A 23,484-nucleotide genomic window follows, 5' to 3' on the forward strand; every position below is an offset into this window, starting at 1 on the left:
TCAACAAACTACGAGTTTCATGGGTAGATGCGACCGGTACGTCGATGGAAGAGAAAACTCGACTTACAGATTGAGATAACAGTGTCCAACCAGATCCGAAAATGCAATCCAACAAAAAAGAGAATCGAAAGAGCAGCAAGGAAACAGATGAGGATCAGCCTCCCAGTAGACGTGTGATCACGGATCAAGATCATTGTCGCGGTGAAGCAAACAACCATGGCGATTATCGATTCAAACAATGTTGTAAGTCCCAACACCAGCTTCGCCGGTAAGGCCTTCCGAAAATCATCTTCCGCGTACCGAGAAGTCAAGATCGACAAGAAGATCACAACAGAGTCGACAGATGTAAAGAGACCAATGATGTCCCACTTGGTGAAGGTATCAAACCACTCATTCTCAGCAAAGTTAGGAAGACCCGTTGATTCTTTGATTCCACCTGGTACGGTGAAGGCTGCTGTAAAAAGCACGGTAGCAATCAGCGCTGCTACGAGTATACATGCTGTTGCGGTTTGTTTCATCCATTTCTCTCCCTCTTTGCGTAAATTTTCATGTTCTTTAATAAATACAGCATGCGGTGTCTCCCCCTTTACGTTTTCAGCTTTGATGTATGTATGAGGAACAATCTCTTTAACAGCCTGTAATATGATTAGAAGAAGGTTAATTGTAAAGGATATAGACACCGATATATAAAACCAGAGAAGAAATAATACAACAATTATGAAATCGTGTTTAGCGTACCTCGAACCATAGTAGTTCTCTTTGCATCTGAAGTGCTGCTCCCGGTACCATTTGTAACCGATCCGGAGATGGTAAACGAGCCACAAGGTGCAGAATGTTTTCGTTTTTCAATGGTTCTTTATAAAAAGCTACCAAATCCTTCCTAGCTCCGAGCTCGTAGATTATGTTGAAAATGCTTGCATGACGATGTAAAGCAGCCACATGAAATATACTTTGATTCTTCTCATCAACTTTCCATAGGAGGTCAGGACAAGAACGAAGTAGATAGAATATTTAAAAACTCGATATTTCCTGATTGTACGGCATCAAAGAGTAGATTTCGAGGTGAATTGATGAAATCCCAAATCTCTTCTCCTGGTCGTTGTGCAATTGATTTCCATATCTCTTCTACGAGCTGATGAGCCAAGATTAACCTTTGAAAACTACATGGGAAAGAAGAGCTAACGTTAACGGCAGTGTTAAGGCATAAAAGAAAAATAAAAGGGCGATTTGCATAAGTTGTACTTACTGGAATTTGCTAGTCTTTGGAATTGGTTCAACTGTTTTTCAAGTGAAATTGAAGAGGGTTTGCGAGCCATCAAGTGCAATGCTGTCTCTCCTTTAGAATTTCGAGCAGATTATTCGCTTTCAATAGTTTCAAAGCTACATCTGTGGAAACGAAAAAGAAAATTGCAAGTGTGAGTTCAAAACTAAAATTTGACAAAGAGATAAGAAAAGAAAAAAGCTAGTGTAAGGGGTTAGAGATAATGTACCAAAGATATCGGCTGATATGGTGGCAAGAAAAAAATTAGTTAGCTGCCCTGCATCGATTAGATCATCTATGAAGTCTGTATTCTCGTTAAGGTAGACTACCATGTCCCGCCGAGTGAACAGTGCTGCTATGTGGATTGGAGTCAGATCTTCAGCCCCTCGAGCCAATGAAACTGGCTTGGTCTTATCTTCCAAGAGTCGAGCAATCTCAACAACTCCCGAAGCTGCAGCAAAAGAAAAAGCGGTATTGCCGTCCTTGTCTTGTAGATATAGATCAACTTCAGCCATAAATTCAAGCAAGTTTTTGACAAAGTGTTTGTGTTTTGATGCAACAGCGATGTGAAGAGGAGTCTCCCACTGAAAGGTGATTGCTTCGCGGATAATCTCGGGCCGTCGATTGATTATAGTTAGGGCTGATTCCCAGTCACCTTTCATAGCAGCTTGGCATAGTGGAACACACAAATCCAAGTACCCGTTTCTTCTACCATCTGGAAAAAAAAAATTGATGTGATGACTATAAGTAACCTCCGCCAAAAATATCAAAAAACACACAAAACTGTAGAAAAGAAAAGTAAAGAAAGAAACAAAACAATTTTCAAGAGTATGTAAAGTGTTGCATACCATCAACTAGATTTGGATGTTTAGGACGATCTTGAAGAGGAAGTTTTGTCTGATCAATAACGAGACTTATATCTCCACGTTGATGCCTCATATCTTCCTTGGATTGCAAGCAAGCTTTGTGGCAACTGAAATTATAAGAAAAAGGTTTAAGACACAGAGGCTTAATTACTTCAATAGGTTTTGAGAATTTAAGAAGCTGAGGCCTTCTTTACCTTGAATCAAAAGTTTTTAGAAGTTAAGAAGCAGAGCTGATCATCGTTCTTGGACACAACATACGTATATACTCCCTCCGTTTTTGAATAGTTGTCGTTTTAGAGCTTTTTTTTTGTTTTAAATTAGTTGTCGTTTTAAGGTAATAATGTAATTTATGCCAATAACTACCCAAATTACCCTCATTTTATTGAACACAAATTATTTGTAAATAATTACTTGTCATTTTTATGAGGTTAATATAGTCATTGTATACATTTTCTTAATTTGTCCAAATACAGTTAAAACGACAACTTTTAAAAAACAGAGGGAGTATAATATAGCTAACCCTATTTGTAAAAGGAAATTGCGTTATTTACATTTTTTTTTGTTTTTTCCTTTTTGCTTTTGACTTCCGTTATTCTTCCTAGACGAAACGAAAAAAAAAAGGTAAAACCAAACCATTAACCCCAAAAAAAAAAAAAAAATTGGGAGATTTGCACGAGATTTTTGATTCGTCATCGTTTTAGGGTTTTCACTTTACATTATTCTTCGCTGTAATATTCCTATTTTTTTTAAGAAATTTTCACGTTTGTGTTAAAAAAAGATTTAGTTTCATCGTTTGGCAAAGTGAGATTTCTTTTTCATGAATTGACACTTAAGGCATTTTAGGATGAAAATACCCCTAACGAGTTAAACCAAACGGAACAGTTTCTTTGCGGTTTAGTTACTTTTGATTGGTTTTGCGGTTTGCTTGCTATTAACCCTTTGAAAAAAGTCTGATGAGCCAAAACGTGAAACCACAAACTCACTTCACACCTACGTTGCACGAAATCGCCGGAGAAGTGTCGATTCCCGCTCCGGAATCGGAAACGGGAGCGGAATCGCTCGGAATCGTTCAGAATCGGCTTGGAATCGCGATTCCCTAAATGAGTTTTTTGGAATCGTGGTGGAATCGTAAGATTCTGAGTGGGAAGCATCGGGGATAGATTGGAAGCGTTGCTTGCCTTACCAATATTCAAAAAAAAAAAGGAAAAAAATACAGAAGGAAGAGACGGTGATTAGGGCTTCTAGAGGAAGAAGATGACTCCTCAAGGAAATTACACATTTACTCTTTATTCATTTAAGTAAAAATAATAATTTTGGAAGATGCCAAGGCTCGAACACTTGACCAGAGAGAATATTAAAACTGTCAATGCCACTACACTACAACAAAACTTGGTATAACTTTCGATTGTAACGTTATATAAGCCTAATTTTATAAAACCCCATAGAATTTCTTCTTTGCTATTTATGTCTAATTTTAAGGTTTTAAAATTTAATTTTCAACTAATTTATTCTAATATTATTTTCTATCATGATTGTAATCTAATATTTTCTAATATGATTTTATGTTTGGTATATATATATATCACACACTTTCAACACGTATCCGCTTCTTAATTTTTTAAAAAATTTCGCTTCGGCGCTTCCAAACGCTTCGGCTTCCGCGTACCCGCTTTCGATTCCATGCAGTTTAGCTTCACACCTACGTAGCACGGAATCGCCGGAGTTGTGTCGATTCCCGCTCCGGAATCGGAAACAGAAGCGGAATCGCTCGAAATCGGCTTGGAATCGCGATTCCCAAAATGGATATTTTGGAATCGTGCTGGAAGCGTAAGATTCCGAAAGGGAAGCGATGGGGGTGTAGTTGGAAGCGTTGCCGGCGTTAGGAATGTTAAAAAAAAACCCAGAAAAAGTGCAAGAGTACAGGCGGCGATTAGGGTTTTAAGGGGAGGAAGATGACTCGTCGATAAAATTACAAGTTTACCCTTATTTGTTTTAAGTAAAAAAAAAACTATTGCGTTGGGCTAGGCTCGACCAATCCACCTGAGACTAAATAAAAACCTCTGTTGCGACTGCACTACTTATGACATCAATGTTATATTATAATTATAACTTTATATAACGCTTGTTTTTTTTTTTTTGTCAAACATAACCTTATATAAGGCTAAGTTTATAAAAACTCAAAGAATTTCTTCTTTGCTATAACGTCTAATTTATTCTAAATGATTTTATGTTTGGTATTTTATGATATATATATATGCTTCCAACACGTACCTGATTCCTAAATATTTTTAAAAACTCGCTTCCGCGTACACGCTTCCGATTCCATGCAGCTTAGCTTCACACTCTCTCTGCCTTCCCCAAACCATTTCCATAATAATTTCAAAAAAAAAATGTTCCTTTCGAAAACCCTAACACTCCTCGTCTTCTCCGTCGTGACACTAACCATCACCAGTTTCCACAAAACCGTAGCCATAGGCGGAGACGGCGGAGGAAGTAAAACCAACAATATCTATTCCCCATGCTCCGACACCAGAATCCAAAGATCCGACGGATTCACATTCGGAATCACATTCTCTTCTCGTCCTTCTTTCTTCTTAAACCAAACGGTTCTTCTCTCTCCCTGTGACCGTCGACTTTCCCTCGCCGCCATGAATTCACATATCCCAGCTTCACACCGAAGGACCTCGTCTCTGGCAACGTGGGTGGCGGTTTGTCCACACCCCGGCTTGTGTTGGCAACTGCACGTACGGTCAATGCTGTAGAGGGTGTTTGTTCTATTGGTACGCGAGGGAGATGTGTATCTTTTACTAGATTTGACATTGCTATCACGGATGAAGGATAATATTTTGCGCCTCATGTGTATGCTTCGGCTCTACTCTTTAGTTTATTTCCTCGCAATCTACTCTACTCTGTTTGTCTTTATGCATTGTATTCCCTTTTTCGGGCAGTCATATTATGAATAAAAAAACTTTTTGTGTACGGAGACAACGAGTTTGAAATACGTATGGTTTTGTGTACGTACACTGGTTTTGTACATAGCCGATTCAACTAGTACGAGAACTTAGTATATTTCACAAGTATTAAACACTTTGTCTCTGGTGTACGTACACGAAATACGTACATAGCGTATGACAAATATTACGTACATGGCCTATCAAACTAGTAAAACGTACACATCCAATATATTTTAATAATGGCGTATAACTGTACATACACCTAGCAAATACTAGTAACACGTACAGAGGCAAGATAATAGAAGTATACGTAAAAATGTACGTACATGTTTCCAATAGTTTATTAATCATAGTGAAGTAATTTGAAAATAACAACAACTTTATGTAGTTTAATAAACAATACTTAATGTAATTGTAGTATTAAATAATAATAAGACAGGGAATAAAAAATCCGTCTAACTAAAAAACGACCATCTTGATCTATTCCACTTCCGATGGAGAGAAGAACCTATGATTAGCTTTTCAGGAAATTTCCCCAGGCGGAGTGTTTCACGCGTTAGCTGAGCCCCTGATCTGCGTAGACCAAGGGCGAACACTCATCGTTTACGGCATGGACTACCAGGGTATTCCGGTGTGTCCGGATCAGCAAACATCTTCGAGACAGGACCATTACTCATAATCTTCGGATTAGCTCTGTCGGTTAAACGCCAGAAGACGAGTGCGACAACAATATTGCACTGACCGAAACTCCGAAAGTAAGTTTGGCTAAATCATCGAATACCGGAGCAGCATCATTATCGAGAATCTCCAACTCGCCACTATGTAATGAAGAAAAGCCATTATACACTTCGTAAGCCTCAGCTGCGGTAACTAGCCGATTATCATTCAGTGTCCCACTTGCGGAAGGTCCAATAACATCATCCCCAGTGACTTCGTCTATACCATTAATATTGGTATCCGTGTTACCTTCGCAGTCTGTATCTTGTACACATTCTGTAGTATACGTACATTGGTACAAACCATGTTGACACGTACGTGTTGGAGTCACGGTTGGTGTACGGTCACCCGAATGAGAAATGTTATCTCCGCCAGGTACGGTAACTAGCCAATTATCATTTAGTGTCCCACTTGCGGAAGCTCCAATACCACGGTCGATAACATCATCCCTAGTGACTTAGTCTATACCATTAATATTGATATCCGTGTTACTTTCGCAGCATGTATCTTGTACACATTCTGTAGTGTACGTACAATGGAACCGTATAACTGAACCGTACAGTGAACCGTACAGTGTACGTAACTGAACCGCATAACTGAACCGTACACTGTACGTAACTGAACCGCATCACTGAACCGTACAGTGAACAGTACATCGTTACGCTGGCAGGGGTAAAATGGTCAGATTTTGGCTAAATTATCAAAACTTAAAAACCAATTCTCACTTTGCCAAAACATGAAATTAAAAGATGGTCTTATGCCCTACCATGCAATTTACCCTATCTTTTTTCCATAGTTCGTCTATAAGTAAAAGTAAACAAATAAACTGGCTTTAAAATATTCAAATTTTCGAACATCATAAAAATAATAATTTTATTAAAATAATCATTGAGAACTGAAAAATGTGATTTGTTGGAATTAACAATACTAGGCCCAATAGATTGATGATATTCTTCTTCGTTCTTGATCAGACGACAATGATATGACAAATATAGGAACTAGAGACCGATTTAAGGATAGAGTCATGCACGTCGAGTAAGTTTAGCTACACGAGTCAAGAGATCAGCTCTGTTGCATCGCAAACACTTATCATCATAAGTTAATGTGTACTCGTTCAAGCATTCAAGTAAAAATAATCATCATAAGTTAATGATGACCATAATTTTCTAACGGCAGAAGAAAACGGAGAAATGAATCATGTAAACTATTACTAAGTGGAGGAGTATAGAGGCGAAAGCGTTCTTGTCATTGACTAACCCGTCTTTAACAAAGCTCGATTGTCTCTGAGAATACTAAACTACACAAGCATCTCGATGCTGAGAAAGTAGACTATCCAACCAGGTGAATTCCACACCATAAACACTCAAAGAACATTTCTCATTCCTGGACAACGAATCTATGAAGTCCGAAAACTCTAGTTCCAATCTGAGGACCAAATAAAGAGATCCTTTGGCTCAAACAGTGGCAACAACGAATTGCTCGAAAGAACATGACTTGGGGACTGTAAGCACCACATCACACCACTCAACTTTCCCATATACCTCCTCTTTGTTGCGTCTTTCAATCGCAATCTCAGCACACCAAATCTTCTTCTTCTTGGTAGAACCAATAGAAGGGACATTCTCCTCCCAAAAAACCAAAATATTTCCACCACAATTCTCCAATCTAACACGATCATTACCCTTTGGTAATTTAGGCAGTTTCTCCAAATCCTTGAGAGCTATCCAGGATGATCTTTCCTTAGAGTACCATTTAAGCCTTCGAGACGATGCGGATCCGGATCCGACAGTGTAACAATATCTTACGTTATCTATCATGCAAGAAGAATCTGAAATCCCACCAAAATGCATTCCCGGTCCTAGCAAATCCCATTCATCTTCCTTGGGCTTGTAAACAACACTCTTGTCCCCACCTAAGTAAAGATTTCCTTCCTTGGCGAGGCTTTCCAGCATATATGACCCGCGTATCTCTGCTCCAGGGCTTGGCACATGCTCCCACATCTGGGTTTTGGGATCGAAAAACTCCATAAATTCTGCGGAATCACAATAGCAGCCTTCCACTACATATATCTTCCCACCAGCAGCACTCACGAGGGGGCGCTTCCGAGCCAACCGCATGCTTGGAGCTTCGTGCCATGTGTGAGACCGACAGTCCATCACGAATACCCTAGACGAAGGCTCACCTTTGATGCGTCCTCCAATCATGTAGATGCTGAAACCGACTACTGTAGGAAGCCAACGAGACTGAGGCGGAAAACTGTGACCGGGTACCGACACCATAATATTCCTTGTTGTGCGACTCTTACTGCAGGGACTAAAACAGGAAGTGAACCATCTTGAGTAAGCGTTGGGGATTGGAGCTGGTCCACGGCTCAGAGTAAACCAACGTGGCTTAGAGCTACCAGGGGACGTTAAGCAGAGATAGGGACAACTCTCTGTGCTTCCTAATAGCCTCCGGATCTCGTAAAGCTCCGTCGAAGCGAGGATAGAGCAGAATCTCTTGGAAACTAAGGAGAGAGTTGGGTAGTACAATCTCGAGACGCGGGCTAAACAGTTCAGCAGTATATCATCCGGGAGATATGGCATGCTAACAGCTGACGACGACTCTTTTCCGCTCGTAGCTTGACGAATTGCAATCGTTTGTTGAAACCTAAAATCCATTCTGCATATCAAAAAACCATAATTTAGAATCAAAGATCCAAAAAATGACAAAACAAACAAATCTTAAAACAGACTTTGCAATATTCAAAAATTCAACATGTATGCAAAAATTTAAACAGATTGTCTCAGGTAATGAGATTAATTTTACAAACTCATAGGGTAGCAAAGTAGAACATCTACAGCAACTTACAAAATTTATGTAAATAACAAAACAAAGTTGTGATCAAAACATTACATGATGATCGAGGAAGTTTTGAAAGAAAAAAACATATAAAACAGATTCACTGATATATAGTCTCATCTAAAAGAGTAATCAAGCTAATTCTAAATTAGGATTGGAAACAAAGGGTTTGACTATAATGTTCTAGCTTCCTTTCAAGAAGAATCTAGAACACGAAACAGAGCTAAGAGTTTTTACCTCAATCTCGTAGAATTCAATCTCTTTCGGTGAATCAAATCTCGGTAACAGGGAGAGATTTTGAGGTTCTATATATATTGCAGAATTTTGATTTTAGGGCAAAGCGTCGTCGTCGTCGTTTACTCGCGGTTACGTTTGCCTTTTTAGACTCTCGCCTCTTCCTCCGGTTATCGTTTACTTAACCTGATTCAATTTTCGTTAACCAGATTCCTTTTGTCGATAACCGGATTGTTTTTTTCTTAGTTTTGGTTCTAATTATCTTCTTCTTCACCTCTGAAGATGGAAAAAATCCGAAATTAGAGGAAATTTGATGAAAATGTCCCCAGGTTTTGAGTTTTATTCTTTTTCTTTTTTTTTTTTTAATCTTGAAATATCAGATAATTCATAGAAATTTAAGCTTCTGATGGTTAAAGTTTTGACAGGAAGTTTTTGCGTCTTGTAATGTTGATTGAGCTCGTTTCTGAGAAATTTGCTATCTTTTGCTCATTGCAAACCAAAAAAATTGAAACTTTGAGTAATTCCTTAGCTAATTTGTTACTCCTCGTTTGATGGAATGTGATATATATAGTCTATTAGTTTTGTTTCAGAAGTGATACACTGATAGATTCAAAAATCTGGTTCTATGAGATTTGATTTTCATGTACCTGTTTTATTGATTAGATGGTGCATTATTGTGTGATCAAGATTGCTTAAAGAAATGGATTTGGCGTTTTGTGTTGGTAGTTCTCCGCTACATTTTAGAAAGACATAAATCACACCCTAAAACAATCCATGTTCGGGGAAACGAGCTGTGTGAGCCATTTGATGCCTCTTACTCTCAAAATGGCCGTCGCAAGCAATTGGTCTTCAGAGAGGATTTAACCTCTGAAGGCTACATGTATATCAAATTGGTCTTCGTTGGATTCTATCAATTTGGAATTTTTGGTGCCAATGTGGAAAAAAGGGGATTTAGGATTTCTCAATCTTGTGGAGGAGATTTTCACGAGTAAGAAGTTTCACTAGAGATAATTCGTGCTTTCGTTGTTACTTCTTTTATGCTTTCATTTGAATTGAAGTTCTTCGTTGTTTATAGTGGCTCACTTAGTATCAGTGTGATTAACAAAGAACCTTCCTTTCTTGAATTTGCAGAAGACTTTTGAAGTATGATAAAGGATTTCGAACCTCAAGAGGAAGCCCCCGGAATGTATACTTCAGGTAACACTCATTTCGTTAATCAGGACCACTCAGCTTGTCTTTGAGTTACAATTTTCTCTTGGAGAATCGAAATTGTGGTTGTAGACTTCACATTGGTTTATTGGTTATATGTGTTTTGACTAAGAAATTAAGAAACGTAGACATGCCTAGTTGTGTAGTGATTTGATTCTTGGGTCGGTCCTTGAACTATAATTAGCATTATGGTCCTGTAGGTTGATTATACAGATGTTGATTTAAATCCACTAGAGATTCGTTTACAGAATTCCTTAACAGAAAATTGAAAGAAAGATACCTCCTATGGCTTCCTCCTCCATTCTCAGCATCGGACTCTTGCCACAGGATCAAGTGTTCATCAACTTCCGAGGAGATGAGCTGCGTACGAGCTTCGTGAGACGTCTGACGAAAGCCTGGAAAGAAAATGGGGTCAACGTTTTTATGGATGAACACCTGAACAAAGGCACACCTATTACAAAATTGTTCAAGAAGATCGAGGAGTCAAGGATTGCACTAGCTATATTCTCTAAGAGGTACTCTGAATCCAAATGGTGCTTAGATGAGCTGGTCAAGATCAATGAGTGAGTGAACGAAGGCCAACTCGTTGCCGTTCCCATCTTCTATAAGCTGGAGACATCCGATGTGAAGGAGCTTAAGGGAGACTTTGGTGATAACTTCAAGATTCGGGCTTATAAAAGTGAGCACCAGAAAGTTATAGACTGGGAGAAAGCTTTGATGTCTATTTGTGGCAACATGGGAATGACGTTAAAAAAAGACGGGTAACCATCTCTTTTTCTCTATAAATGTTTTGCACACACACACACCCTCGTGATCAAATGCTGGATGCAATATCTTTGCTTTATGTGTAGGCAGAAATTTTACTCAAGAGTTAAACTCTTGTCTCTGACTCATATTCTTCCAAACAAACATGGCTTAGCTTTACATTGTTGTGCATTAGTTCATGAAACTTTGTAGTAATCAAGGAACCACTGTATAAGGGCATGTATCTTATTCTCTTAAATTACAAACAAGCTCCATTCTCATCACTCTATGTGTGCCAGGGACGAGGGAGTATTCATCGACTCAATCATTGAGTTTGTGAAGGATTTGCTAATTGATACCATCTCGACTGGAGGAAACACTGGAAAAGAAGAGCTTGATGAACCTCTATATGGAATGAAACAATGCCTCGAGAAATTAGAAGAGAAGTTAGATGCATGGAATGGAAAAACTTGTATTGTTGGAGTTGTTGGGATGCCTGGGATTGGCAAAACCGCTCTTGCTAAATCATTTTACAACAGGTGGGAAAAACAGTTTGCATACAGCATGTGTTTAGCAGACGTAAGCAAGATGTTAAATGAGCACGGACCGAACTGGTTGCAGATGAGACTCTTGCGAGAGCTCTTGAAAGATACTCATCCCCTACATCAGATTTGGAAGGATGAGTTACTCAAAAGGAAGTTTTTTGTTGTTCTTGATGACGTTAACGGAAAAGAGCAGATTGAATATCTTCTTGGTAACTTGGATTGGATTAAGGAGGGAAGCAAGATTGTTATCACAACAAGCGACAAGTCACTGGTCCAGAATTTAGTCAACTATACATTTGTCGTCCCAATATTAAATGACGAAGACGGTTTAAAGTGCTTCACTTATCATGCCTTCGGCCCTAACAATCCTCCTCCAGAAGAAAATTACTTAAGGTTGTCCAGAAAGATTCTTGATTATGCCAAAGGCAACCCATTATTTCTCAAGGAATTGGGTGTGGAGCTTCTTGGCAAGGAAGAGGAGGACTGGGAAAAGAGAGTGGGAACACTAACACAAAGTTCCAGTCCGAAAATTCAAGATGCCTTGAGTAAGAGATACTTAGAACTCAGTGAGAAGCAGAAAGATGCATTTCTTGACATTGCTTGTTTTTTCAGATCAAAGACTACAAGTTATGTAAGATGTATGTTGGATTCATGTGATTCGGGTGTAATAGGCGATCTCACTGATAGGTTTCTCATTAGTATTTCTGGTGGGCGAGTAGAGATGCATGATGTTCTGTATACATTCGGTAAGGAACTTGCTTCAAGAGTTCAGTGTAGGCTGTGGAACCATAAGAAAATTGTTCGCATGTTGAAGTACAAATCGGTAAGAGACATTGATTACAAGAGTTCACTAATATTGAAACAAACCTCCGATTCTTTTTACTAATTGCTTGTCTTAAATTGGTTAAAGGAAATGGAGAACGTGAGAGGTGTGTACCTAGACATGTCTGAAGTAAAGGAGAAAATGAGCTTCACTAGTATGCGCAGTCTTCGATATCTTAAAATCTACAGTTCGATTTGTCCTATGGAGTGCAAAGCTGACCAAATAATCGTTGTTGCTGAGGGACTTCAGTTCACATTAGCTGAGGTGCGATGTCTTGACTGGCTGAGATTCTCATTGGATAAACTTCCCTTAGACTTCAATGCGAAGAATCTTGTCAATCTCAGCCTGCCTTACAGCTCCATCAAACAAGTATGGGAGGGTGTTAAGGTGTATGTCTCTCTTGTCTTTAATCGTTACTGTTTTAGCCAATTATATGTAGTAAACTAATTTTTATTATTGAATCCTCTTTCGTCACAGGATACGCCAAACCTAAAGTGGGTTGATCTCAATCACTCGCTCAACTTGAGTGACCTGTCAGGTTTATCAAATGCTCAAAATCTCGAAAGATTGAATCTTGAAGGTTGCCGGAGAAGATGGGAAATATGAAGAGTCTTGTCTTCTTGAACATGAGAGGATGCACGTCTCTTCGAAATATTCCAAAGGCGAATCTGAGCTCTCTGAAAGTTCTCATACTCAGCGACTGCTCAAGGTTTCAGGAATTTCAAGTGATTTCAGAAAATTTAGAAACTTTGTATTTAGATGGCACTGCACTGGAGACACTTCCTCCAGCCATTGGGAATCTTCAGAGACTTGTTTTGTTGAATTTGAGAAGCTGTAAAGCGCTGGAGCATCTTCCTAGTTCTCTTAGAAAGCTAAAAGCTCTTGAAGACCTAATACTCTCTGGTTGCTCAAAGCTCAAGAGTTTTCCAACGGACACAGGAAACATGAAACATTTGCGGATCTTACTGTATGATGGCACAGCGCTAAAAGAGATTCAAATGATATTGCACTTCAAAGAATCACTCCAGCGTTTATGCTTGAGTGGAAATAGCATGATCAACCTGCCAGCTAACATCAAACAACTTAATCATCTGAAGTGGCTTGACTTGAAGTACTGTGAGAATCTCATAGAGCTTCCCACACTTCCTCCAAACCTTGAATACTTAGACGCACATGGATGTCACAAACTGGAACATGTTATGGATCCGCTGGCCATTGCTTTGATCACCGAGCAGACTTGTTCTACATTCATTTTCACTAACTGCACAAATCTGGAAGAAGATGCAAGGAACACTATCACATCCTATGCAGAACGGAAATGCCAGCTACACGCATGTAAGTGTTACGATATGGTATTCTCTCACTCTCTTTCACTTTTAAAGTTTCCTTCTATTTCAGAATTTGCTAGAGCTTACGATTTGATTTTACATTCCGGCTTCAGGGTTTTGTTTCGAGAGCATCCTTCAAGACATGCTTTCCTGGATGTGAAGTTCCCTTATGGTTCCAGCACCAAGCTGTCGGATCAGTGTTAGAGAAAAGGCTGCAACCAAATTGGTGTGACAATCTGGTTTCTGGTATAGCACTGTGTGCTGTTGTCTCATTTCAGGATAACAAACAGTTGATCGACTGTTTCTCAGTGAAATGTGCCTCGGAGTTCAAAGACGACAACGGTTCTTGCATCAGCTCTAATTTCAAAGTAGGAAGTTGGACCGAACCGGGAAAAACTAACTCAGACCATGTATTTATCGGCTACGCCAGTTTCTCAAAAATCACAAAACGTGTAGAGAGCAAGTACTCGGGTAAGTGTATACCCGCAGAAGCGACACTTAAATTCAATGTGACTGATGGTACACATGAAGTGGTGAAGTGTGGGTTTAGATTGGTATATGTGGAACCAAACAACCTTCTTAGCAAAGAAAAATCTTCATCAGGACAGTTTAGTTGTGGTGAGAAAATCACTGGTTGCCTCATTGTGGGGTTTTTGTATGTATTTATGTTATATCCTTTGAAATTCTTGATGTATGGTTGCCCGGTCATTGCTTGTTGTGGATTCTTTGGGACATTGTTTCTTCTACTCAAGGAAAAGTGGAATTCTTCAAACCCACAGAGGCCAAACATGAGAGCTTACGTGAAGACGATGAAACCAAGATGCCCTCTGGACCCGAGACTTGATCAGGACACGGTTCCATTACTGTACTTGTGTTTTTCTTTTTTTTGGGTGCCTTTTTTTTTTATTACATATAAAAACTTCTGTAATAACTTCAAGATTTAAGCCTTGCAGAATTCAAAGAATGAAACTTTACACTCACGAATTCAAATAATCAGATCGGATCGCCGTTAGATTCCGACGGAGGAGATTTTTTGGCGATGTTGAGATCACGGCGTTCACGTTCCCGTCACGGCGCACAAGCTTGCGCCGTTATGTCTGCCGTTCTTCTTCTCGCTTCCGTCTCTCTTCTCTACACTCGTCTCTCACTCTTCTCATCTCACTCGCCGATTCACCTCCGCTCCGGCTCCAGCGAAGACGCTGTTTTGTTCCCGGATTCTCTCCTCGTCTCAGATTCCGACGTTGAAACCACCGGCGGAGGAGGAAGAGGATCCACTACCTCAACCGAAGACAGAATCGACGAGCACGACGATGCGATCGAAGACGACGGCGGTTCTAATGAGGAAGATGAGAATCAGGACGCCGAGCAAGAGCAAGAAGTGGATCTTAATCGGAACAAGGGTGGTGCTTCTTCGTCTTCGTCTTCTTCTTCTGGGTTTTACTTCGATCATGTTAATGGAGTTATCAGAAGAGCTTTTAATAAACGATCTATAGATGAATGGGATTATGATTACACAGGTTTTAGTATTGATTCGGATAATTTAGGAGATAAGAGTAGAGCTGCGTTTGGATCTGATGATGTTCCATTAGATGAATCGATTCGTAGGAAGATTGTTGAGGTTACGAGTGTAGAAGATGCGTTGTTGTTGAAATCAGGGAAGAAGGTATCGCCATTGAGGGAAGGTTGGGGAGATTGGTTTGATAAGAAAGGTGATTTCTTGAGGAGAGATAGGATGTTTAAGTCGAATATCGAGACGTTGAATCCGTTGAATAATCCAATGTTGCAGGATCCTGATGGTGTTGGGATTACTGGATTGACTAGAGGTGATAAGGTTGTGCAGAAATGGAGGTTGAATCAGATTAAGAGAAACCCTTTTATGGCGAAGAAGCCGTTGAGTGTTGTTTCAGAGAAGAAGGAACCAAATGAAGTTAGAGAGAGTAGAGAAAGGATTAGGTTGCAGAATAAGGACGATGGTAGACATGGTGAAATCAAGAGAGGTGAACGTAAGACATTAGACGATGATAAGAAAATTGAGAGAAAGGAACAGACGAATACAAAATTTGAGGGGAAGCTTGATGAGGTTACAGAACATATGTATGCAGATGGTACGAAATGGGGATATTATCCCGGTATAGAACCGAGTTTGTCGTTTTCAGATTTTATTGATTCGTTTTTTAGGAAGGGGGAATGTTCTATGAGAGTGTTTATGGTGTGGAATTCACCTGGTTGGATGTTTAGTGTTAGGCATCAAAGAGGGCTTGAGAGCTTACTTTCTCAGCATCGAGATGCTTGTGTTGTAGTTTTCTCAGAGACCGTTGAGCTTGATTTCTTCCGGAACAGCTTTGTGAAAGACGGGTTAGTGAGTAACACAGAATGTTGTCTCTTTACTCCTCCATTTAGTAATAGTTTGATTGATTCGTTTCTCTATGTTGCAGTTATAAAGTTGCTGTGACAATGCCCAACCTTGATGAGTTGCTGCAGGATACTCCTACTCACGTATTTGCTTCTGTGTGGTTCGATTGGAGAAAAACTAAGTTTTATCCTACTCACTACAGTGAACTTGTTCGGCTTGCCGCCCTTTATAAGTTAATCTTGATCACTTTCTAATCTCTTATTAAATGATTGATCAATTTTGTTACTTGAGAAATGAAGCATGATTGCTTAGTGATTGCATATTGATGCAGATATGGCGGGGTTTATCTCGATTCTGATGTGATAGTTTTGGGTTCATTATCGTCACTGAGAAATACTATCGGCATGGAGGATCAGGCAGCCGGTGAATCACTGAACGGTGCTGTTATGTCATTCGAAAAGAAAAGGTTCATAAACACAAATCAATGCTTTGCTACATTAGAAACATCGTTTCCCATCTTAGTAACCGACAATGTTTCTGTCTGATGTCTTAACTTTTAACCACTCTCTGCAGCCCATTCTTACTCGAATGCTTGAATGAGTACTACTTAACTTACGATGATAAGTGTTTGCGATGCAACGGAGCTGATCTCTTGACTCGAGTAGCTAAACGGTTTCTGAACGGGAAGAACAGGCGTATGACTCAACAGGAGCTAAACATTCAACCATCCTCTGTTTTCTTCCCAATCAGCTCACAACATATAACAAAGTAAAGCTCTCTCTATGACTTTTTGTTCAACAAGTTCCTTGATTGAGCAAAGCTTTTAACTTTGATCCTGTTTTGATTTTGGTGGAGCAGCTATTTTGCATACCCTGCAATAAAAGATGAGAAGTCGCAGCAAGACGAATCGTTCAAGAAGATCCTCAACGAGTCCTTAACGTTCCATTTTTGGAACAGCGTAACTTCCTCACTGATCCCTGAACCTGAGAGCCTTGTGGCTAGGTTCCTTGATCATTGTTGTATCAGATGCTCCGATGTATTATAAAACTATTTTTGGTAAAACCATTTATATAAAGATTACATTTTTTAGAAAAGAGGACGAGCCATTAAAGCTCCAATGTTATCTCTTCTTCCTAAGTCGAATCGATTCCTTCTTAGAACTTTTGAGATACTCAATTCTCTCTGGCTCTCTTTTCTTCTTCAGATTGATCTCTTCTGACCACGAATCCAGTGATCTGTCTCTTCCTCCTTCTCCGTGGGTTTCTTTCCTTGCCAATGGAAAAACGTATGAACATGTAATCGTTGTTTTCTTTCTTATTAATGAACCTTAGACCTGGTGTAAGAGTATTAATGAACATTGGTTAACCACCGGACGAAAGGGACTTTCACAACATGTAATCATTTTACATTTCTTAAAAAACATGACACAAGAACTGAAGAACAACCGGTTCATGAAATTGGCTGCATAACATCGCAAATATGGAACTTTTATGGAATTTGAGAACAAAAGAAAATACAAGCTTTGAAGAAAAATTCACAGCTTTTAGGGCTCTATAACTTTAGAGGAAGAGAACACTCTTACATTTACGGAAGAGAAACTTTGAAAAATATGCTGAGCGAAGTGTTATAAACCAAAGCTTAACATGCAACAAAGCAAATGTGATAGCGGCGAGAGAAGAAAGGCAAACGATGAGGATTAATCTCCACACAGGTTCATCGACTCTGCGGATCAATATCATTGACGCGGTGAAGGCAAGAACCATAGTGTTTATTGAGATAAACAATGCAAAAAGTCCCAACATTAGCTTTGTCGGTAACTTCGTCCGGAAGTCATCTTCTGCATATCGAGAAGTCAAGATCGACAAGAATAACACAATAGCTATCACAGATGAGAAGAGCGCAGCCGAATCTGATAAGATAAATATGGTGAACCATAACTCCCCTCTAAATTGAGGGAAGCCCGGTAATCCAGTGTCAGTGCCACCCGGTAGAGTAAAGGTTGCTGCAAAGACCACAGTTGCTATAAGCGCTGCTACGAGCATACATGCTGTCGCAGTTTCTTTCATCCATTTCTCTCCTTCTTTGCGTAAATTTTCGTGTTCTTTTGTGAATAGATCATGCGCTACCTGGCCATCTTTGTTTTTTGTTTTGATGTATGAACGAGGAACTATCTCTTTAACAGCCTGGGAGGTGATTAAGAGGTTTGTAATGATATATACAATGATAAAAATGGATAAAGATTATATTATAATTAACCATATAGTGATAGAAATAGAGATAAAATTATAAGGCGGAACTATATAGTGTACCTTGAACCAAAGGAGCTCTCTTTGCATCTGAAGTGCTGCTCCTGATACAACATGTAGCCGATTTGGAGGTGGTAAACGTGCAACAAAATGCAGCAAGTTATTTTTGGATTCATCTTCTATATAAGATGTTAAATGATCCTTGATGCCCCCGAGTTCATAGATTATTTTGAATATGCTTTCATGGCGATATAAAGCAGCAATGTGAAATAAACTTCGACACTTGTTATCAACTTTCCATATTAGATCTGGGTAAGAACGAATAAGAATAACTAAAAACTCAACATTTCCCAGTTCCGCAGCATCAAAGAGTAGCTTTGAAGGTGACCTCAATAAATCCATTACTATTTCCATTGGGTGTTGCAAAACTGACTTCCATAATTCGTCTACCAGCTGATGAGCTAAGGTTCCCATTTTTGCTTTAGGAAAGGAGCCCTTAAAAACTACAATGAAAAAGAAGTGTCAACTGTAATTTTAATGGATAATAGCACTTAATCTTTGAATCATCTGATTCCCAAGATAAACTATTTACAGATTAAGTGTATATATTATCTTGAAGTATATTTTTTTCCCTTATACTTACTAGAAATTGCTGATTTCTGAAACCAGTTAAGCTGGCTTCTATAAGAAATTGATGTTGGCTTTCGAGCCATCAAGTGCAAGGCTGTCTCTCTATCTCTATTTCGAGAAATGGCTAAATCTTTGTGAGCCATATCCTGCAACATCTTCAGAGCTACATCTGTGATTATGAACGGAAAACAAATCAGAGAAACGCGATTAAGGGTGGGGTGGGGGAAGGGAGGGGAGAAAATGGTAAGATATGTACCGTAGATATCAGCTGATATGATGGCAATAAAAAGATCTATCAAATTGGTATCACTTAAATCTTCGATTCTTGTTCTCTCGTAAAGGTACATGACCATTTCTCCACGACCGAACAAAGCCGCGGCATGGATTGGAGTTATTTCTCTGGGGCCACGCAAATTTGGAAGATTATCATCCTTTTCTATCAACATTTCAGCAATCTTAACTACTCCCGATGCGGCAGCAAAATGTAAGGGTGTGTTGTTGTCCTTGTTTTCCATGCGCAAGTCATCAGGGTGCATTTTTTCAATAAGATTTCTCACAAACTCCTCGTGCTTTGCTGCAACAGCGATGTGTAGAGCAATCTCCGAATTACTGTTAATTTCTTGGCGGACAATATCTTCTTGTTCATCGATTCTAGTTTTAGCTGCGTTCCAATCTCCTTTCAAAGTAGCTTGATACAGTTGAACTCCTCTATCCAGCTTCTCTCTTCTCCGAGCTTCTTGTTTAGCTTCTTCACATAAATAGAATCTTAAAGGATGTTTAGATAATCTCCGATCATCTTCTTGACTCAGTTGTCCGCTTCTAGCCAGGATTTCAGCTGTATTATCTGGAGAGAAAAAACAATGAGACAAAGGATGAAATAAGAACAAAAAGAATTGGCTCATCGAAGAGTATGAAGTATTGCATACCATCACGTGAAAGTACACCCTCTACATTAGGAGATGAGCCACTTGTCTCTCCAATATCCAGTATTACATTCTCTGGCTGTATGGTTGCGGCTTCACACTGATTGCTGCTACCCTCCATATTGGCCATCTTCCTAGTTTGTATATTGCCTAGTAACGACTGTTAAGTCTCGGGTTCGAAATTACCCGGTTTTTAAAAACGATAGTTTTAAAAGGCAATCAAAATTAAATGAGGTATTTTTATTCCAAATTTAAAAATACAGGTATTAAATGACCAAATAAAAAATAGATGGCGGTTTTTTCGGATTTTTTGGGTATTTCTAACAATTTCTCAAAAATGTATGACCTTTCAACTTTCATAAAGTTTAGAAATACCCAACAATGATTTTTAATATATCATTTTTTAAACAGAAAATTTTCTAAAATTATAAATAGAATCTTAAACTTTTATTTACTAAAATTCAAATTATTTATTACTTATAACATATTTCTTAACTTTTAATTTTATAATTATAAAATTAATTTATTTGTATTGAATTAAGTTTTATTTAATCTTAAATAGTCATAAATATAAATAAGTATGCATTTAATGAATATTTTAAATATATTTTAATACATAAATTTTGCTTAGATGGACGTCTAGGTGGACAATGATGTGGACTGCCTAGAATGAAAGAGAACTCTCCTATTAATAAAACAAAAGAATCTATGTTAATATATTCAATTATTATGTTATTAGTTTATGACTCTCTACATTTTTGTTAACAAAATAAAGTCATGAAAAGTATCATCAAAATAGAGAGATTGTTTGAGAAACTTTACAAGACTCTGAAAAACTAATCAACAAGATTATTGAAAACTCTCTAACAATAGTTTAGAATCTTTCATTTGTTTACTTTCTATGATTTTATTAAAGTCATCAAGATTCTTTGTAAATTAGGAACCAATAACATCCCCTAAATATATAAATTTCATTGAATCCAAACAGGATTTACATGGATTATATTATAATATAAAATTGGAAACAAATATTTATTATTATTTTTTAACCTTTGTTTTATAACTATATCAAACATACATATCTAAGAACATATAAAATTTCATGAATTAAATCATATTACAGCAAACAAATCAACTACATGCCACTACAAGTCAGAAATTAAATTGTTACCATGAAATATTGAAATGAATACAAGAAATAAAATGCGTGAGGTCATATGAATGGGATACAAAAAAAATAAGTGAATAGTTTTATCTCATTCCTTCTTCTCCAAATTGCAGAGGATATTTTCTTTTAAATTTTTGTGTGGAATTAATAGAATGAGTGGAATGTTCATTACATCTCTTTCAACATAAATGGTTAAAGTTTAGCAAAATGTTGATGAATGTTCCAATTCACCATATCGTATTCCTTTAATAAGGATCCATTTGCACCATTCTAGATTACAGTTAAAAGGTTATAAGCAAGATATTCTGGGGTATAAGCAATAAAAAAAAGAACAAAAAAAAAGAAGAGGTAACCTAATCATACCTTCAATATGTTCTGTCTCTGTGCAAGACCTTGAACAGCTACGGAAAGGATTTTGTTGGTCTATGGTAGTGCAATCGGCTCTGATGCTTATAAGCAACTCGGTTGAAATAAATTATTGAGGGACATGATGGAAAGTTCGTGAATCAATTTTTTATTTGCAAACTGACAGAAAAATTGAGCGTTGACTTTTTTTTTTTTTTTTTTTACAGCAAAGATAGTTCATTCAAACACTTGTAGAACTAGTACACATTTATTTACTTTAGATTGATCGTTTAAAAGGGATTCTTGTCTAAAATATCATTTAAAAAAAAATCTTACGAAAATGCCATGTCATTTTTTGAATAGTTTACGGATTTTGCTATTTTCAACATTTAAAAATATACGTATTTATGTTTTTTTGGCAAAAATACGTACTTTATACCAAATACTAAATCCTAAAAACAAATGCAACCGACTAAACCCAAATATAACGAATAAAACGTATATTAAATCAATTTTTTGAAGTCTAAAAAATGACTAATCCATAAACTATTCAAAAAATGGCAAAATTCATAAATGCCATTTTGAAAAATGGCAAAATCCGTAATTGATTCTGTTTAAATTTCAGGTAGATATTATTAAAAGCTTATACCAGCAACTTTTATATAGTACTAGGTTATTAACCCCTGCTACGCGGGGGTTTGTTGTTATTGATTGTTTTAATATATTTTTGGGCGTTATTATCATTTAAGTAGCTATATATTTAGTAATACAAAAGTATTATAATTTTTTAATATTTTTTAACGGAAATGTTCTTTTATTTATATTTTTAACGGAAATGTTTTTTTATTTTTATTTTTAGTATCATTTACGTTATTTCAAATTTTGTTTTAAAAGTGGCAACTCAAAATGATACAATGGACAGACAAGTAACCTAGTAACGTATTTGAATTATATAATAAAAAATTTTTACTATTAATCAAGTAATTATAGAATACCCATATATTTTTGGCTAAAAAGCTATGTTGACACCTCTTTTTTTTTTTATCATTAATCGCAAGAACTGATTTGATTTTTGTCATAATTTGAAAGATTTTTTGGGTTTGCAAAAAACGTCTCTGTCAGCTGTTGCAAAAATCAAATCGTGACATGTGATATATAATCCAAGACTGATAGATCCCAATCAAGAGCAATAAGAACAATGACAAACTATTTAAAAATAAGTAGTTACGACTACTTTTCTTATTGATTTCCTTGGTTTATATAAGAAAACACCCATTAAAATTCTATCAAATCCCAAAAGAATAAAGAAAATATACATGAAAACAATAATATCCAAATCTAAATAGAACTATAAAATCAAAATCGTAAAACATAAAACATAAACAGCCTAGTTTTCGTGCTGAGAATTCAACCTTCTCACACACACGGACCGGCTTGATATTTTTGGCCCATCAATATCCCATCCTCGAACAACAGCATTGTCTTCAAGGTGTTGGACATAATCTGGAAAGCTAGCAAGCAACTGCTCTTCATCTTCCTAGGTGGCATCTTCTTGAGGTAAAGCTCTCCACTTCATCAACGACTATGATACCATCTCTCCCGCTTGGTCGTGAACATGGTGTCCATGTAGAACTAAAAAAAAATGAGTGACATATACAAAGAGAAATGTAGCTGTTGATTAGAGGCATAATTCTTTATTGTTCTCTCAGCTCGAATCCGCCAATTTCAGACTCGTATTGCTACACTATTGCAGAAATCTCAAGCATCCAATCCATCTCTTCTCTCTTGCAATCTCTCTTTCCAAATCTTCATCTGCAAATCCCCCGATCGAATCTCTTCCTCACTATCGTATGTCACATCTTTGCTATTTATTTTCGATTTGATTTATTGATTCAAAGATTATACATGAGATTAAAAGTTTTGTGCTGCCCATAAATGGGTGATCTTGACAGCAAGGTGCCCTCATAATTCAGTGAGCTCTTTGTTTGATCTCTCAAAAACTATACGTTTGTTGGGGTCGGATTTCACCCATATCTTGAGACCGAGCCAAACATCGATAGGAGAAACACCTCGGCATATGTTCTCTCTACTCCGTTGCTTTGGAGACTTCCTAATCACCTCAGGAGATATTCACACCGGCCCAGAGCACTCTTAGTCTTGCCTCGGGGACACGTTCATCACCACGAGATGCAGCTCGGCCACCTCGGGTACAAGTTATACTATCATTACACCCGAGCCGGTTTCACCTCGGGTACAAGCCCGAGGCAACTTCACCCGTGTTCCCGACCGCTCTCCAC

At 37.9% G+C, this 23,484-nt stretch overlaps 5 protein-coding genes across 8 annotated transcripts in view; 2 read left to right on the plus strand and 3 right to left on the minus strand.

The window, feature by feature from the left end:
• Positions 1 to 3: 3 nt before the first annotated feature.
• LOC110226198 lies at positions 4 to 2,200 on the minus strand. The gene is given in 6 exon segments (XM_021016931.1): positions 4 to 635; positions 739 to 1,002; positions 1,004 to 1,160; positions 1,243 to 1,336; positions 1,491 to 1,976; positions 2,110 to 2,200. Coding segments are annotated over 6 exon segments (1,710 nt in total). The 3' UTR covers positions 4 to 17.
• A 4,825-nt stretch (positions 2,201 to 7,025) lies between these two features.
• On the minus strand, positions 7,026 to 9,191 carry LOC9303982 (putative F-box/kelch-repeat protein At4g11770). The gene is made up of 2 exons (XM_002869913.2): positions 8,877 to 9,191; positions 7,026 to 8,459 (listed from the first exon to the last, which is right to left on the minus strand). The coding sequence occupies exon 2, from the start codon at positions 8,456 to 8,458 to the stop codon at positions 7,253 to 7,255; it is 1,206 nt and encodes a 401-aa protein (XP_002869959.1). The 5' UTR covers position 8,459; positions 8,877 to 9,191; the 3' UTR covers positions 7,026 to 7,252.
• Positions 9,192 to 9,228: 37 nt separating this feature from the next.
• LOC9303983 (disease resistance protein LAZ5) lies at positions 9,229 to 12,783 on the plus strand. Its single transcript, XM_021018396.1, has 5 exons — positions 9,229 to 10,070; positions 10,331 to 10,843; positions 11,126 to 12,194; positions 12,282 to 12,583; positions 12,672 to 12,783. Exons 2-5 carry the CDS (start codon positions 10,800 to 10,802, stop codon positions 12,685 to 12,687), a joined length of 1,431 nt encoding a protein of 476 aa, XP_020874055.1. The 5' UTR covers positions 9,229 to 10,070; positions 10,331 to 10,799; the 3' UTR covers positions 12,688 to 12,783.
• A 12-nt stretch (positions 12,784 to 12,795) lies between these two features.
• The window catches only part of LOC9303984 (uncharacterized protein At4g19900), a 65,636-nt gene continuing 54,947 nt past the window's right edge, over positions 12,796 to 23,484 (plus strand). Inside the window, exons 1-6 of one of the 4 annotated variants that reach the window (XM_021018394.1) lie at positions 12,796 to 13,546; positions 13,636 to 15,877; positions 15,958 to 16,107; positions 16,207 to 16,341; positions 16,449 to 16,643; positions 16,734 to 16,998. In XM_021018394.1, the coding sequence (XP_020874053.1) occupies positions 14,562 to 15,877; positions 15,958 to 16,107; positions 16,207 to 16,341; positions 16,449 to 16,643; positions 16,734 to 16,920 (1,983 nt within the window). In that variant the 5' untranslated portion in view covers positions 12,796 to 13,546; positions 13,636 to 14,561 and the 3' untranslated portion in view covers positions 16,921 to 16,998. Of the gene's footprint in view, positions 13,547 to 13,635; positions 15,878 to 15,957; positions 16,108 to 16,187; positions 16,342 to 16,448; positions 16,644 to 16,733; positions 16,999 to 23,484 lie in introns of those variants that run through there. The other 3 variants (XM_021018392.1, XM_021018393.1, XM_021018395.1) reach the window with 3 other exon arrangements.
• Positions 17,354 to 19,849, minus strand: LOC9303985 (ankyrin repeat-containing protein At5g02620). Its single transcript, XM_002869914.2, has 5 exons — positions 19,678 to 19,849; positions 19,008 to 19,595; positions 18,765 to 18,920; positions 18,185 to 18,624; positions 17,354 to 18,058 (listed from the first exon to the last, which is right to left on the minus strand). Exons 1-5 carry the CDS (start codon positions 19,802 to 19,804, stop codon positions 17,435 to 17,437), a joined length of 1,935 nt encoding a protein of 644 aa, XP_002869960.1. The 5' UTR covers positions 19,805 to 19,849; the 3' UTR covers positions 17,354 to 17,434.

Source organism: Arabidopsis lyrata (genome assembly GCF_000004255.2).
Source record: "Arabidopsis lyrata subsp. lyrata unplaced genomic scaffold ARALYscaffold_7, whole genome shotgun sequence".
Lineage (NCBI taxonomy): Eukaryota > Viridiplantae > Streptophyta > Magnoliopsida > Brassicales > Brassicaceae > Arabidopsis > Arabidopsis lyrata.

Bases quoted from the DNA above. Each gene is read 5' to 3' on its own strand.
- LOC9303983 (XM_021018396.1), top strand. From the start codon at position 10,800: ATGTCTATTTGTGGCAACATGGGAATGACGTTAAAAAAAGACGG. The intron at 10,844-11,125 runs GTAACCATCTCT...TATGTGTGCCAG, and splicing joins ATGACGTTAAAAAAAGACGG to GGACGAGGGAGTATTCATCG. The intron at 12,195-12,281 runs GTAAGAGACATT...AATTGGTTAAAG, and splicing joins GCATGTTGAAGTACAAATCG to GAAATGGAGAACGTGAGAGG.
- LOC9303982 (XM_002869913.2), bottom strand. From the start codon at position 8,458: ATGGATTTTAGGTTTCAACAAACGATTGCAATTCGTCAAGCTACGAGC.
- LOC9303985 (XM_002869914.2), bottom strand. From the start codon at position 19,804: ATGGCCAATATGGAGGGTAGCAGCAATCAGTGTGAAGCCGCAACCATA. The intron at 18,625-18,764 runs GTAAGTATAAGG...TTTTCATTGTAG, and splicing joins TCAGAAATCAGCAATTTCTA to TTTTTAAGGGCTCCTTTCCT. The intron at 18,059-18,184 runs GTACACTATATA...ATCACCTCCCAG, and splicing joins GAGAGCTCCTTTGGTTCAAG to GCTGTTAAAGAGATAGTTCC.